The sequence below is a fragment of the Mirounga angustirostris genome, unplaced genomic scaffold, assembly GCF_029215605.1.
Source record: "Mirounga angustirostris isolate CCGP_5_RB_7025 unplaced genomic scaffold, mMirAng1.0.hap1 SCAF_10, whole genome shotgun sequence".
Classification (NCBI taxonomy): domain Eukaryota; kingdom Metazoa; phylum Chordata; class Mammalia; order Carnivora; family Phocidae; genus Mirounga; species Mirounga angustirostris.
In genome coordinates, this window is record NW_026991718.1 from 59,978,794 (window position 1) to 59,996,129 (window position 17,336).

Genomic DNA, 17,336 nt, shown 5'->3' on the forward strand with positions numbered 1-17,336 from the left:
TCTGTCCTCCCAGGACCCATCTCCCTGCCTCTGCCTCTCCCATCCCCCAGGTGGCAGGATTCTGCCTACATTTCCCGCTGCTGCTTCTACCTTTCCCCGAAAATGCACCCAATACTCCTTTCAACACGCCCCTACAACAACATAAAATAGCCAGAACCTTTGTCCTTTGCACTTGAGGTTTTCTCTTGCCGCCCTCCCACCTCCCCCAGCTTGCTGTCTGCCTGGACAACTCCTAACTGCCCTACAACATCCAACCCCAAGGTCATTCCTCCCTGACGCCATCTGGGCTCCCACCGTGCAGTGTAACCCAGATGTGGGCCAGCTTCCCTGCTCGTCTGCGGCGTCCTTCTGTGTAGGGGCAAGTTTAATTCTTGGGTGTGTCCAGGATGCCTAAGTCGATGCCTAGTGGGTATGAGGGGCTCAGGAAATACTGAGAAATGAATGGGCTTCTGGCTCCTGTCTCCCACTGGCCCCATCAGATTAGCCTTGTCAAACCGATGTCCTCCTCCCCTCCTCCCCTCCTCCCCCCCCTTCCCCGTCCCCTTCACCTGGTGACCTTGTTGCCGCTAATTGGCTCAGAGCTCCCAGGGAATTTAGTGGTGCTTTCCCTCTGGTGCGCTCAGCTGGAGGCAGGCGGTGAGTGGGCCTTGCTGGAGGAGCGGCTGCTTTGTGCAACCTCAGGGCCTCCTGCAAATCAGACTCACTCGCCTTCACTTCCTGTGCTCAGGGAGATTAGATACGGCCTAATCAACGTTGATTGTTTCTTCTTTTCTTAATATTTGAAACTACCCAGTACCAGTTGCCATCCTAGTGGGTGGCTTTCAGAAATCCCCTCTCTTCTGGTGTTTGACTTCTTTTGAGTTTCAAGAAACCAATCTATTTGGAAAGAACCTGCACTTAGAAGTTCTTTGAATTGCTGAGCAGCCCTGGTGGCAGGAAGTGACTTGGGATCTGGGTTAGACGGGCTGGTCTCGCTCCCAGGGGAGGTGGGGGTACTAATGAGGGTTAGGGGCAGCTGGGTCTGCGAGCGGCTTTGGGGCACCGCTGTGGCCGGTTTACGACTGCAGTCTGATCTGACATCAGAGGAAGGCTGTTCAGGCCGCAGAGTGAGCAGGGTGCATGGCTGGTGCACCCACTCTGCTGGGTGCTCTGGGCCCTGGGCTGGCAGGGACAGCCTTGATGGGCTCTCCTCTCAGCCTCACCTGTGCTCACCTGTAAGCGGACTGAAGACCACGCCAGTAAAGCTCTATCACAATTAAAGGTGTCTTACAGGGGCGCCCGGGTGGCTCAGTTGGTTAAGCGACTGCCTTCGGCTCAGGTCATGATCCTGGAGTCCCGGGATCGAGTCCCGCATCGGGCTCCCTGCTCGGCAGGGAGTCTGCTTCTCCCTCTGACCCTCCCCCCCTCTCATGTGCTTGCTCTCTCTCATTCTCTCTCTCTCAAATAAATAAATAAAATCTTAAAAAAAAAATAAATAAAGGTGTCTTACACACTTTCTCCAAATAAAACGTCTGTTGTGAGAAGCATTTTCCAAGACAGGCTTGGTGGCCCGGCAAGAACCACTTACCTGCACATCATTGCATGGGAGGTAGAGCTCTAGTCCTTTCGTTGCCTGGGGAGACCAGCACTGGCTTTCTTCCTGGGTTCTTCTGATGTGTTTTAGGAGAAGGGGGCGCCCACTGGGGGTCAAGCGCCACGCATAGTGGCATGATTTGTTACTTTGTGTAACCCTCCTAATGCCTCACGGGTTTTTTTTTTTTTTTTTTTTTACTGAACTCCACTATGTGCCAGGAGCTTCTGGATTGTCTCTCTTAATCCATTTAGCAACTCTTCGAGGTAGGTTCTATTACAATCCCCACTTTTTCAGAAGAGAAAACACGCCCAGAGAAATGAAGTAATTTTCACAACTTCTCACAGTTAAGTCAGTGAGAGCAGGAATCTGAGCCGAGGCAGTCTGACCACGGAGTCTCTTAACCACTTCACTCTACTTCCTCTCCTATGAAGTAGGTACTGGTAGTCCCACCTCATGCATTAGGAAACTGGAATCCAGAGAGTTTAAGCAACTTGCCCAAGGTCCCACAAGCAGTTGGAGACACAGCTGAAGTCTGTCTGTTCCAAAGCCCACAACGTTCTCTTACTGCCTGCTGGGTAAAAGTCAGAAAGTTCTGTATGTCTTCCTTTTAAAAAAGGAAAAACTCCTCCTCCTCCTTCTTCCCCATTCCTGATTTCTCCCCAGAGGGAGTTATTTTCAACTTTCTAAGACTTTTCTCCTGTTATTTCTAAAGCATATGCCTACAGGTACTCTAGACTATTCAGTTTTAGGTATTTTCTACTTATTACCACCAAAAATGAGGATTTCACTCTCTTCCACCCTCTTTTCCCTCCCTCACCCCACTTCTCAGTGTAATACAATTGGGGGCTAGTTCAATATTCTCTACTGATATTATTATGACTATGTGAATATTCACAACTGAGCCATGTGTTATACTCTGGTTACATTTCATTTTCATTTAGCTTTTTCATTTCCCTGAAATTAATGTGTCATTTTAAAAAGTTTACTTGATTGTCCTCAACCTCTGAGAGCAACGTTAGTATCCTCTGACTATGATTGAGCCTATTAGATATACCTTCATTTTCAGTTTTCTTGCTGATAGCTCTCCTGAATCCATTTTCTTTCTGCTCCAACCTAGACTGACGGCTAAGGAATGCTACACACAGATGTTATTCTGGGAGAACCTGTCCATCCATCCCATTTGTAGAACCTTGCCAATCTGTTGGAATACTTTCATGTTGCAGCTTCCCTTGGAGGTTTGAAGGGCAAGCGTCTCAGATGGGAGAAAACAAAGAGAGCAGGGTTGAGTGCCACTTACACAGATGGAAGTGGCTGAGCAGGGCTAGAACTGGGCTTTCCTGCCTTAGGGGGCTCCCTGCAGGAGGCCACAGTGCCCCCTGCAGCCTGGCACAGATGACCATTGTTACTGCTGGCCAGGCAAACCTCAAAAGTTCCAGACTCGGGGCACCTGGGGGGCTCAGTCGGGTAAGCGTCCGACTCTTGGTTTCAGCTCAGGTCGTGATCTCAGGGTCTAGGGTTGATGGAGCCCCAGCTTAGGCTCTCTGCTCAGCAGGGAGTCTGCTTCTCTCCCGCTTCCTCTGCCCCTCCCCCATTCTCTCTCTCTCAAATAATCTTAAAAAAAAAAAAAAAAAGTTCCAGACTCCACAGAAGGGTGCAAGGAGGCAGAGATTTGATCCACACCTCCACCTAACCTCTTTCAAAAGTGGGAGATACAGTTGAACACTAGACTTTGAGTCATACTTCCTGCGTCTGCCAATTAATAGTTATGCAATTTGGAGCTGATCACATAATCTCTCTCAGCCTCAATTTCCTCATTTGTAAAATGATTAACAGTGCTACCTCATAGGATCACTGTAAAGATTAAGCACCATTAATATTTTATTTATTTATTTATTTATTTATTTATTTATTTATTTTTTTAAAGATTTTATTTATTTATTTGAGAGAGAGAATGAGATAGAGAGCATGAGAGGGGGGAGGGTCAGAGAGAGAGGCAGACTCCCTGCTGAGCAGGGAGCCCGACGCGGGACTCGATCCCGGGACTCCAGGATCATGACCTGAGCCGAAGGCAGTCGCTTAACCAACTGAGCCACCCAGGCGCCCAAGCACCATTAATATTTTAAAAGGCACATCTTAAATGCTTAGTAAATGTTAAACACTTTCATAATAATGGTCTAGAATTTCTCAGGAGATAGTAATACTTTTACTATTTAACCCCAGTTCTCTTGTATCCTTAAGTTCCTGGTCCATGTTGGGATATTATACGATAGCTGTGTACAATAGAATGTTTTTTCTGCCAGAGGTATTTATTTTTCCTGAAGTATAGTTTGACACATGTTTTATTAGTTTCAGGTGTACAACATAGTAATTGGACAGGTCTGTATGTTACACTATACCACAAGTGTAGCTACTATCTGTCACCATACATCATTACCATTCCATTACCGATATTCCCTATGTTATACTTTTGATCTCTGTGACTTATTCATTCAATAACCGGAAGCCTGGACCTCTCACTCCCCTTCACCCACTTTTGCCCACTCCCCACCCCTTCCCCTCTGACAACTACCGGTTCTCCATATTTATGGGTCTGTTTCTGCTTTTTTTGTTTGTTTTTTTAGATTCCACTTATAACTGAAATCAGGCAGTATTTGTCTCTCTCTGCCTGACTTTTGTTTAACATAATACCCTCTAGATTCCATCCATGTTGTCATGAATGGCAAAATCTCATTATTTTTTATGGCTGAGTAATATTCCATTCTGTCTCTCTCCACACCACACACACAATCACATCTTCTTTATCCATCTATCAGTGGACACTTGGGTTACTTCCATAGTTTATTGTAAATAATGCTACAATAAACATGGTGCATATATTGTTTTGAACTAGTGTTTTCATTTTCTTTGGGTAAATGTCCAGTAGTGCAATTACTGGATCATATGGTAATTCTATTTTAATTTTTTGAGGAATCTCCAAACTGTTTTTTTCAGTGGCTGCACCAGTTTGCATTCCCACCAACAGTGCACAATGGTTCCCTCCCCCTCCACACACACCCTTGTCAACACTTGTTTCTTGTGTTTTTTAGTTTAGCCATTCTGACAGGTGTGAGGTAACATCTCACGGTAGTTTTGATTTGCATTTCCCTGATGATGAGTGACGTTGAGCATCTTTTCAGGTATCTGTTGGCCATCTATGTCTTCTTTGGAAAAATATCAATTCGGGTCCTCTGCCCATTTCTTAATTGAATTACTGTTTTTTTTTACCCCCCTTTGGTGTTGAGTTGTGTAAGCTCTTTATTTTGGATATTAACCCCTTATCAGATATATCATTTGCAAATAACTTCTCCCATTTCATAGGTTGCCTTTTTGTTTTGTCGATTGTTTCCTTTGCTATGTAAAGACTTTTTAGTTTGGTGTAGTCCCATTAGTTTACTTTTGCTTTTTGTTTCTCTTGCCCGAGGAGACATATCTGAAAAATGTTGCTAAGGCTGATGTCCAAGAGATTACTGCCTATGTTTTCTTCTAGATTTATGGTTTCAGGTCTCACATTTAAGCCTTTAATCCATTTTGAGTTTATTTTTGTGTATGGTGTAAAGAAGTGGTTCAGTTTCTTTTTTTTTTTTTTTTTTTGCATGTGGCTGTCCACTTTTCCCAGTACCATAGAATTTTCTAAATGAGTAATTTATGCACTTGAGTGACTCTTGGTTAATAAGGTATATTCGTCCTTCAGTTTACCCCAGTCCACCACCCTCTAGGGATTGAGGACATTCCTTCGCCAGGTGAGGTCAACTGACCAATACTAAAATAAATACCAACCAAATGTCCCAATTCTTACTCTGATTTTTGGCTTCTACATTTTTTCTTTATTATCAATTGATACAAAGGTTTTGTTTTGTTTGGGTTTTTTTTGGTAAGATTTTTCCTTGGGAGAAATGAGTATCTATCTGTACTTCACCTACTTCTCCCATATGCCTTATGCTGTCCTTTCAGTACTATTTTGCTAGAACAGTTTGCATCCTAGTACAGATAGACTGAATAAAGAAAGATGATACAAGTTTGAAATGAACTTTTGGAGAGAGAACATCTAATGCAGTGTATTTCAAACTGTAGGTCTTGACTCAGGAGAGGTTATGAATCCTTAGTGAAATCACTAGCACTTAAAAATAACCTTTATCACACTTAGTAAGGAAAGCATTTTTTGTGTGTGAAATTTAATTATATATGTGCATATGTACATACATAAATTATATATATACACATATTCATGTATGTATGTATACATGTGCTGGCTTGCAATATAAAATGTATTTCTTACTAAACATTACAGTTGAAAAGGTTTGTAAAATGTATCTTAATGATTTTCAGTGAGTTTTGCCTCTGCAATTTAGATCCTTCATCCGGTGTCTCTTCTAGATAATCAAAGTAAAAAAAACAAAAAACCAACCAACCAAACAGGACTTTGTTCTCTTCTTGAGCATCTTCTGAGCACCCACTGCATAAAGATTCTTGGGTAAAGGTTACTACTCTCAAACCTACAACCTCTTTAGGGGAAACAACTGAACAGTATGCAAGTTAGAATAATTGAAATATTAAAAGGTAAAAATAACATGTTAGGAAGGTAGGGTGATTTACTCTGGCCAGGTTATCAGAAGGCTTTATGCAGCCATTAGGCCCCAAAAGTCAGCAACTGGAGACTGGCAAGTAAGGGTTGAGAAATATGCTATTTTGAGGACTAGTAAGTAAAAGTTTGGCTGGATCATATAGTTGGAAAGATAGTTTTTAGAACACATGCTTTAAAAGCAGTAAATTCTATTTTGCCTTAATACCTTCATGCATTGGCATCCATAAAGCACCTGCTAATTTAAAACATTTCAGCATGAAAAGAAAAAAAACATTTCAGCACAGTGTGATAAATCTGTTAAAGTTCTAGAAGCCCTTCTGTCATCCATAGCTCAATAAATAGAGGAGGCTTTGCTAATGAGCTTAATGTCAAATGTGTTTCCATTGGTGCCATGAATGTCTAGCCAATAATCTAAAATGATGTAGACACAGGTTATTTGTGAATTCAGTACTAGTATTCAAGATATGTGGATTGGCTAAAAACAAATCACTGTTAAACTAACAAGAATGTAATACTCTGTAACTTGTACTTCTATAGATAGTACCCAAGGCCTGATTGCTAAATGCACCTCTGTCCAGTCATTAGTAGAGAATTCTGGTCCCCTTTTGTTGACCAGAGTGACAGATTTTGCCCCCAGTACTCAAGGCAGATGCCACCATGTGCTACTGCTTGCCAATGTTTAATGTTGGTGATACAAATTGAGTATGAGCTTTGCTTTCATATTCAGCAGATACTGGGTACCATTATCTGCTAGAAAGAGTCTGGGTGGTAAATGACCAAATTGGCTGTCAGTTTGAGAAATAACTAAGGTATCTTGAGTTACTCCCCAATAATATCAATCATCAACACCTATTTAGCAAAGCAAGTTTATTTGATTACTTATTCCAGACAAGCGAGGCTTGTGTGTACAACTAAGAAGACAATCCAAATAAAAGGCAGGAAATATTAGTATGAACTACACAAACAGCTATCTAGAAAGGAACAGCAGCTGCAGCATTCATTTTACATAATACTGTGGAGTGATGTAGCACCATGTACCTCAAAGATCTCCTAAGTACTTTATAAGGTAATTACGTAAGTCTTTGCTAAAATGCAGCAGTAGCTTAAAAACTGTAGCAAGTCCGATGATAATCTTCTGTTCAACTAACTACAAATATAAAATTTTACCAGAAAAATCCAGAAAAAATGGGGAATTTGGGAAGGATCTGATCTTGTACAATTCTTTCAAGAAATCCAAAGGAATTTGAGACCTGTTTTCTTCCATCATCTGTACTACTTACCACTATCATCATGACCTAAATTCTAAGTTCTGGGAGATTTAATAGGTAGGTATTTAAACACACACACACATATTATTTTTTAAAACTAAAGTTCTATTTATTGGTCTGTTCAGTCTGTTCTGCTCTGAACCACAAACATGAAGGAACAAGAGAGAACTTTAATGCTACTGAAATCAAAGGATTAGGATCCTTAATGATTCTAATGACCATTCTAAGCTATCTACTCTGATCAATCTTAGGTTGAAACTTGTTAAAGTTTGACTCTGTTAATGAATCTAAGTAAACAGGACATTTATAAATTTGATAGTAAATATTTTTTTAAATACTGATTAAGGTTCATCTGCAATATATAAAGAAACTCAAGAGAGAAATTTGGTGTTCCAGAATCGTCCAACAGCCCACTTTACTAGTTAGAGCCATAGTACATTTTTAGAAATGTACCACAGAAAAATCTTACAGAAAAAACCTTGGGAGTCTGGGATTATTCAATCTTGCAAAACTGTGGTTCCTAACAATGCCCCATCACCCCCTTTCTTTAAAAAAGGGTCATGAACCACTTTGAAAAGCTGATGAGATTCATGAATCCGCCCCTCCCCCAAAAGCATATAAAATTTCTTACATACATTTGCAAAGGATTCCTCCCAAAGGCCCATGATCCCCAAGTTAGGAATTCCTACTTCAAAGCTGAGGAACACAGAATAAGGTCAGCCCGTGTGGACACTGTCCATCTTCACTTTATTGCTACTGTAGTCAAGTACTGACTCTTATAGTCAAGATTGTTGCCTTAAGACACCCATTGTAAGCACCAATTAAAATTCATTCTGCTGCCCTAATTTTTACAAGGTTTTAAGCCATGTACCCCCTCAAATGAGTTAAGCCCCTCAGATTTAAGCTAGCAATTATCTTCCTTTGATATACACTATTCTTCAGAGCCAGTCCCGAACACTGAGATTAAAATTTAATACCCTTATGAAAATGAACATATGTCTACATATTAGAGGTTATTTGACTTTATAAAATATATTTCTAGTATAGTTTCAAACTCGAAGTCACATTTCATTTATCTAGTGCCTCTGAATATAACATACAATCCCAGACCATAACTTCCCCTTTTACTTACTTGGAACCAATACAATGGAGCTCTCCTCCTACAGTCACAAAATGTACTGAAAGTTCTACCTACGGCTTAGGATAGGAAACACGTCATTTCTGATCAAACCCGCCATCTCAAAAGCATCTCATCAACTCCCCAGTTACCAAACAGGTTGAAGAATGAGATCCTCGAGGTGTCTAACACTGAACCATTTGGCTATGTCTCAACCCCATGCTGAAGGGACCTTTAAAACGAGAGAAAATAACTATACTGGGGTACAGGGTTAAGCCTGTAGCTTTCTTTTATTAAAAACTCCACTAGTCACTCCAAAGAATCTGTTTAAAAAGGAGGGTAAACAAAATTCTTAAAGAGACCCTGAAGACTGATAATCGAAGGGGAAAATAGATTAAACACAGAAATGCAAACATATCACATATATAAAATTTACTCAAATCTTAAGAATTTTTCAAAGTCTGAAGTCAGGTGACAGTTATTTAGTCCTTTCAAAATCATTTACTTTTGCTCGAAGAGTATTTATAGAACAAGTCTTGGAATAGCTGAATAAAGGAAGAGCTAAAAGAGCTTTCCAACCGAGCTACAACTTGGTTTATAGGATTTCATTCTTGTCTTTTGCTATGTAAAAAGTGAATAATTGAACAATCATTACTTTTTCCTTGCTCTTCTAAGTTTTCCTTTGTACGAGTTAAATGCTAGAATTTCCATTTCAGAAACCTAGGGATCAGGGAACAGGCGTGGGTGAAGGATACTGCTCTCTGACAATCACAATTCCAAGCATTTCAACTCAGTGGTAAGGGGCTTGCAAGAGAGTATGGACTATTACTCCTTAGGCTAACTGAGTCCCACGAGTCCTATAACATATACAACCAAGTATTTTCCCTGCACTATTCAAATGTACCCTTTTGTGTTTTTCCTACCAGAACCTACTAAACTGCCGAGTGAAAAGCTGAAGAAGGTAATAAATACTAGCATTCCTGGCTGTCCAATCTATACATTTTCATTTTAAGAATAATTCAAGCATAATCCACATTTAAAAAATTAGACTAAAGAGAGACAGTAAAGGTTTTAAAGTTTTCTCTTTGAAAAGATGGTATCTTACAGTACATACAAAAATACTCTGAAAATACATACGACTTCATTTACAAAACACTGAATCAACATATTACAAGAAGAATTACATGGTTATGGATTTTAATAAACTGAGCATGCGTTCATGAAACTTAAAAAATATTAAGAAATGCATTGAAAAAAGCAGTGTAAAAAAAGACAACTCATATAGTTAAATAAAAGTTACAAAGGTCCTGAGCCAATTAATGGTTGGTAACAATGTCATTCAAAAATGCCTTTAGGTTTCCATAAAATCCACTGCTTATTTCTGCATGCCTAGTCCATGAAGAAACTGTTTGAAGTTGTGGGGTAAGTAATGGCCAAGAACTACCATGCCAAGTTAATTTTACACCTCAAAAATACAAGTTTGCCATACTTCAAGGTATCTTATTGTTGGTGCTGGAATGAATTGCTCCTCAGTAAAAAATACCAGTCAACTAACAAGAATGGCATGAGCTAGGATATGTAACAATTTCACCATTCATATACTGACTTTCAGTATCTTGGTTATATTTTGATTCTTAATAAAGATGCATTTCAAAGGCCTCCATGGGAGGCAAAATATAATTTATGGTGCCCAACTCTTATGTAATCACTGGACTAATCCTCCCTGGTAACTATGCAACATTTGGACAGAAAGGCACAAAAAATAAAAATTTAAATATTCCATGTGCCATTCTGGAAAAAAATAATTTAAATCAACAGAATAGACAATAAGTACATCTACACAAATGAGGAAAGCAGAAAAGATACCTCACATTCATTTATCTCAGGTTTCACAAAGTGGCTTCAATGCTAAAGGAAATGTGTTAACATTTGAAAAATTACAAGACAATTTTTTTGTGTGTTTTCAACTTTTTCAGTTCTATACAATGATTATAACATAAGACTTAAAAAAAGAAAAGTTCAGGACTTGTTTTATCCGTGTCCAAAGAGCCAAGAACTGGTTCCCACAACAGAGAAACAAGCATCGAAAGTTAAGGCAGTAAAACCTCCAACGCAAAGCCATAATACTGTAGATGACAATTTGATAGCAGGTGATCCTCATAGAAGTGTATGTAGCAATCAATGAGAGAATGCTACGGCATCTGCAGGTCAAAGTGTGAGAGTTCAAAAACCACTTCAAGGTCGTTAGTCCGATGACTGAAACTTTCACCTTACTTTACGTACGACAGCCACTTCTCTTTTAAAGAGTGGCTGCATCTACGCCACTAAATGATTGCATATTCACTTAAGTAAGGAGGCACTGCTTTTACCGATTAAGGGTCAGTCGAATGGAATTTTTGATGACTCGGATGTTATTTGCTGGAACTGGAGATGATGAATCTGGTAGTTCTTTACTGGGTAGTCTCTATTAGAAAGGAGTAGAAACAAAGAAGGAACAGCAAATATATATTATCAAGTCCCAACTAGAAATTGGTCACAAACTGAGTTTTCCTCCAAATCCCTTAAGCTCTTAAGCACTCACATGTGTTAGATATTTTCTTCCAATGTTCACAGACATTTCCTTCTTTTGGGGACTTTTTTATACAGTTGGAGGTGAAAAGCAGAGGTACAGGGGAAGGGTCCAAGTGGGGGAAGTGTATGTATAGGAAAAAGGACTTTGTTAAATTACTCGCCACTTCTGGATTGAGAAATGCAAAACAACATAGTCCTCCTCAAAGTCAGGCAATGGTAAAAAGAAGTAGGAAGAGCAGGGTCACTAAGCAGGAAACTCTTGGGGTGCTAAGGTGAAAAATGGGTGTGTTACAGAGGAAAACTGGATATCCATTTAGTTTCTGTAATACATTCATTGAAATGAACACTGTAAACCCCACTTGTGAGATACTTTTTTCAGGAAAACTGACTTTGTACCCAGACGAGGTTTTTTCAGTGATGGTGAAATTCAGGGGTGTCTAGATGAGGGTTTCTGAGGATACTAAAGAGGACTATATAATGAAGGCAAATGCTGAGCTCTAAACTACAGACAGCTGTGTGATGGAAGCAGTGTGCGGAGTTAATTCCCCTCCTGTGTTACCTTAGCTAAACCTGTATCCTACCCATGGCCATTCAAAACACATGAAACATTTCAGACATACACAGAAGTGGAGAATAGGACAATGAAGACTTCAGTGCCACAACCAAGACATTAAAATTTTGCTACATTTGTTTGGTTTATATCCTTGCCCTTTATACTTGAAATATTTTAAAGCCAGACCCAGGCATGTCATTTCATGCTTTCGTACTTAATATCCATATCAAACTTTTTTCTTCCATTATCATCTATAGTTATACACCCATATTTTTTGTAAACCACTCTTTATGTTAAAAGGAATTTTATGAGGGCGCCTGGGTGGCTCAGTTGGTTAAGCGACTGCCTTCGGCTCAGGTCATGATCCTGGAGTCCCGGGATCGAGTCCCGCATCGGGCTCCCTGCTCGGCAGGGAGTCTGCTTCTCCCTCTGACCCTCCCCCCTCTCATGCGCTCTCTCTCTCATTCTGTCTCAAATAAATAAATAAAATCTTTAAAAAAAAAAAAAAATTTTATGCCTTCTACAACTAAAAGAAAGTATGATACTTTCTATTTGTTTTTAAAATGGCCAGTACATTGGAAGGAACCTGGCAGGGTGACAACTGATTGTGACAAGTACTTTATTCTTTAACAGGGCATGAAAACAAGCCATGTAAACTCTCAGAGAAGGGCTGTCTCTGATATATATACACAAGGCTGATTTTTGGGCACCTGCTTATTAACTTACCATGCTTAATAATACCATATTATTAGTTTCAGTGGTAATTCTTTGAAAAATAAATTTTTAAATTGAGGTTTAGGGGCTCTTTAGCTCATGTTTTAAAGGTACTTACTATGAATACTGATACATTTGGCTCTTCCAAAATATTAGTAAGTACCAAGCCTAAGTTTTGATAGTAAGCAGTGGTGTACAACAAATATAGACTATCAAGTGTTGGTAAGAAATTACTGTGCTGAGCACTAAACTTCTTTAAAAATAAACAAAGGCTGTACATTATCTGAGTAAGTAGTGAAGTCTTCAACTACTCCCTCTTCTCCTCCCTTCTGAGGTACATATATTTAATGACCAGACACTGCTATTTCTACCCCAACTCCCAACTATACTGCTGGTCTTTGAGGACAGGAACAAAATCTTACCATCCTGTTCTTTCACTCAGTGCAAGGATCTTAAGCTTTTTGTACCTGTAAATCACCTATGAATAAGACTTTGTTACCTTTTTGCGTGATGTATCAATAGTTGGAATAGGCATACATTCTCCTCCAATGGCATCCTAAAACAGAATTATATTCAAATGAAAACTTTCCTTCCTCTGTACGCTTATTTCTACACAAAACAAAACACAACCCAAACTTCACAGACCTATCTAATCTGATTCACTTTCAAATACAGTACTTTTCCTGATACATGGCTCTCTGAAAGCAGTATTTTGAGGCACACCATTAATACAGTTACCATTGCTTTTCTTTTTCTGTCTTCAGGAGCACGTGATTCCTTAAACGTTGATTCAAGTCGAATAAACTAGAATATAAACATTAAAATGAATTGCTATTATTACCTATAAAAACCATACAATCTACACAAGCTTAGAAACTAGTGATAAGGCTTTCATCAAAACTATTGCAAACATGGGTTGGTGAGGGAAATGAATTTAGACTGAATTCAGCTGCCACCATTAACTTCTACAATTGGAGTGATCTTTTATGGTTAAATCAATTCAGATGATAACGAAGTAGTCTTACCACCACCTACTGGAGGCAGAAGACATCAACATTGTAACATAATAAATATGATTAGTTACCAATAATGACTTCTGTAAGTCAAGAGGAAACTTAGACCAATCATTTAAGTTTTCAGATCTATTACTGATTTGAATTAGGACGAACAATCAGTATTATTCCCTCAGGGTTTGGGCAAATTTTCTTATTAGTCAAATCCTAAAGGAGCACTAAGATAGCTATGGAGAATTGTGTATTTCTTTAGTGCTAGTTTAACTTAAAAAAAACCCAAAAAACTACAGAATTACCACTATGTAATTTACCTTTTCTATGTCTTTCAACCTCTTAGAAGACCCATCTACGGATGGGGAATGGGATCTCTTGTGTGTAACATTCTTAGCTGACATTCCATTAAGATGTGGTTGTCCCTGGGCAGGGTTGTGGGGTGTTGGGATTCTAGGAATGACATTTCGTCCTACTACAGTAGGAATGGTGCACACAGCTGGGGGTGATACAGCTTTTACTGCAGAATCAACTTCTGAAAAGGAAAGAAAAATTCTAGTAATTAAATGTATATGTAGTAAAATCATTACTAACAAAAGTGCAGATACCTACTTGCACCAATGACTGGGATAGATAGTCCTTGTGCTGGTGGGACACTCAGTGGCTTTTCCACAATGACAGCAGCAGGCTCAGCATTATTCCTATTAAAAGTTTTGAATTATCATGAGTAATCTGTGTTACTTATTTAATAACACTCAACATTCAGGATTATTTCTTTCAAGTACTCCTACTTTAACATTTCACTGAAGGAAGAGAAAACGGGAAGAAAAGCAGAGGACCGAGTAAAAACGGAGAAAAGAGAAAGCCTGTGCATTTCTGTGTACTGATCTAGTCCTACATCTTCATAAGCCTATCCCATGTCCCACAGGATTAGAACAAATTGTCAAGTATTTCAAATGACTAGCAACTGGTAAAATAAAATATATTAACAATTAAGCTAAGGTACAGAAAAGTTTACATCATCCCCAAACTGAAGAATGAAAAGAAAATTCTGAAAAACAGACCTTTCTATTTCTCCTGAAGGAGGAATGTCCGGCTTGGAAGGTTTGTTTGCAGACACTGGGGAATTAAAAGGTGTTCCATTATCAGTGTCCCTGGAGCTATCCAAACAATTGCTATCTAGAGATGATCTTTTGGACTGTGGTCCACTTGAACTTCGACTAACATCAGAAAGACTTTGCTGAAAGAGGGGGAAAGCAGTTAGGATTTCAAAAAGCAAATGAAAATAATTACTGGTTTCAACTCTGAAGTACATAAAATGTATTTTGTGATTAATGAAGGGGAGATTTTAGTTCTAGATTGAATTGTATCTTTCTTTCCTTTTTATTCAATAGGTTTGGGAGCTGTGAAAAGTGCAAATCTGGTCCCAGCATCCTGCGTCTGAGTGGAACTATACACTGGAGAGTTAAGATTATAAACTCACCTTTTTCTTCTTTTGAAGAATCTCTGCTGGAAGGTAGTGATGAAGTTGCTTTTTTTTAACATGAGTTGCTTCAATTTTCATTCCTTCCTTTAGCATGTTTATATTATTTGCCTGTCTGTACACTGTAACAATGTTAACATGTTAAATGGGCAACTTCTTCCTGAACTGAGAGGTCTGTTTTCTTTCTCTAAAATGCATACATTTGGTATCTCCCCATAATCTCACACACATACCAACCCTGCTTATAGAACAACTATTTCTCAAACATTTTCACCCTGTCACAATCCTATTTAAGTACCATTTAGGGGTGCCTGGATGGATGGCTCAGTTGGTTAAGCATCCGACTCTTGGTTTCAGCTCGGGTCATGATCTCAGGGTCATGAGATCAAGCCCGTTGTCAGGTGTGGAGCCTGCTTAAGATTCTCTCTCCCTGCCCCCTCCCTGCTAGTGTGCATATGCATGCAAGCTCTCTCTCTCTCCAGAGAAATAAAATCTTAAAAAAAATAAGTACCAACTAGTTTTCTCATGTCCAACTTCTAAGATTTTCCAATAATTCAATCTCATTAACAAAATAAATGCATGAAAAAAGTTTTTTCCAAATCCTGTTTTCTGTTATTTTCCCAAAAGGCAATCTTTCTCCTAATTACTTACCCAAGTCTAAGCTAATCCTTATACTAAATATCCAAGATACAATTCACGCTCTTCTCCACGAAGCTTCTTTTACTACGCTAATCATAGAATGTCAGACTGTTAGGAACTATCTAGAAATACATCCTTACTGTACAGGTGGGGAAATGATGCACAACAGCCCTGAACAACTTGCTGAGATTAAAATACACACAGCCCTAGAGTCCCTTCTAGTGCTTTTCACATCTTGTAAGAAAGTCAGTTTTATTAACACACCAATTATTTAATGTATGTTCAACTGTGAATACCAAATCAGATTACAAGCTTACTGAAGACACAGATAAGAGGCTTCTTTTGCACAGTAAGTACTGTGACATGTGGTAAATTATCTCTTGGGGGTCTCAGTATCTTTATCTAGAGAAGAATATTCTATAAATCTGTAATAGAGCTTCCCAACCTCCTGCTTTTGGAAAAATGAGCCCAAATTAGAATGGAAAAATTTATGTTTTCATTCCAGATTGCTTATAGAAGCATCACCAGGAGTACTTGTTCAACTTGCAGATTCTCTGGCTCCTCTCCCAGAGTGGGGGATTCACTGGTGCTGACGTGATGTACAGGAATCTGCATTTTCATGATAAATGTGAAAGCTAGTTTAGAAGAATTTAGAAAACTCAGATGAGCCAAGTCAAAAATATTAATAGTATGAATATACACTATTCCAGATTAAGACAACTCCAAATTTATAACAGATACAGTAAGATATTCCAGAGAGGTGTCAATAGGGAGCTAGATGTGAAAGACACTCTTTCATTGATTCTGAAATATAATCAGCAAGCTGTACCATTAGTATATGTTAAAAAATTAAGAGTCAAGTCATCTTTATGATTGTGCTCCTATCTGTGCACGATGAAAATAAAAATCACCTGTATAAGTTTCTTTATTTGTCTATTTTAAAATAGATAATACCATCATTTGGTACAAAGCTCAAACAGTACAAGGGCACTGAGTGAAGTCTCCTCGCCCCATCCCCTAGACACACCTGGTTCCTTGACCTAAAAGCACCCAGTTCTGCCTGCTTCTTTTTTTAAAACTATATAGCCTTCCAAAGAATGTATTTATAAGCAAACATGCACATATATTTTTTTTACTTATTTATAAAAATGGTAGTGCACTATACATACTGTTCTGCAACTTTCCCCCCACTTAATGTCTTAGAGATGGTTTCACCATGCCTTTAGTTTTTTAAATAGCAGCATAGGTTTTCATAATATGAATGTACCATATTCATTTAACCAACTGAAAAACAGAGCCAGCCAGATCCATGGCAGATGATACCATGTTACAGCTGAGGCTGAGAACCACGGCTCCATGATGACGAAGTCTTACCTGTATCAGTAAACGACTGTATATCATAGGTCAAGTCTATGTTAACACTTTCTGCATTTTCTACTCTCCGAAAAATTATTCCAAGGAACCACATTGATACGTAATTGTTGCTATAAAATAAAAATTTTAAGTTTCCATTAATTTTTTTTTACAATTTTAGATGTTATTTGGTAATTCAAACTTGGCCTCTATGGAAGCATAAATACAAATTGCAATGGTTTGGCTAAATTCTTAAAACTGACAACAAGAGCACTGATCAGTTATCATGTGTTGTTACAAAGAGGATTAAATGGCTTTGTAAACAACCTACTAAAAATCTAAAGATGCTCCAAATTTTGTGATGGAGTTTCTGCTGGGCTCTGTGGGCCACCAACACAGTATGTACTAGTTTTAATGCATGACCACTCATGCTCAAATAA

General features: G+C 38.9%; 1 protein-coding gene across 4 annotated transcripts in view; it reads right to left on the reverse strand.

The window, feature by feature from the left end:
* Positions 1-7,044: 7,044 nt before the first annotated feature.
* PAPOLG (poly(A) polymerase gamma) overlaps positions 7,045-17,336 on the reverse strand; it is a 32,180-nt gene continuing 21,888 nt past the window's right edge. Inside the window, exons 15-23 of one of the 4 annotated variants that reach the window (XM_064572480.1) lie at positions 16,918-17,027; positions 14,905-15,026; positions 14,486-14,661; positions 14,034-14,122; positions 13,742-13,956; positions 13,156-13,221; positions 12,917-12,973; positions 10,949-11,043; positions 7,045-10,780 (exon numbers count right to left, since the gene is read on the reverse strand). In XM_064572480.1, coding sequence (XP_064428550.1) covers positions 10,558-10,780; positions 10,949-11,043; positions 12,917-12,973; positions 13,156-13,221; positions 13,742-13,956; positions 14,034-14,122; positions 14,486-14,661; positions 14,905-15,026; positions 16,918-17,027 — 1,153 coding nt within the window. In that variant the 3' untranslated portion in view covers positions 7,045-10,557. Of the gene's footprint in view, positions 10,781-10,948; positions 11,044-12,916; positions 12,974-13,155; positions 13,222-13,741; positions 13,957-14,033; positions 14,123-14,485; positions 14,662-14,904; positions 16,153-16,917; positions 17,028-17,336 lie in introns of those variants that run through there. The other 3 variants (XM_064572481.1, XR_010405683.1, XM_045884943.3) reach the window with 3 other exon arrangements.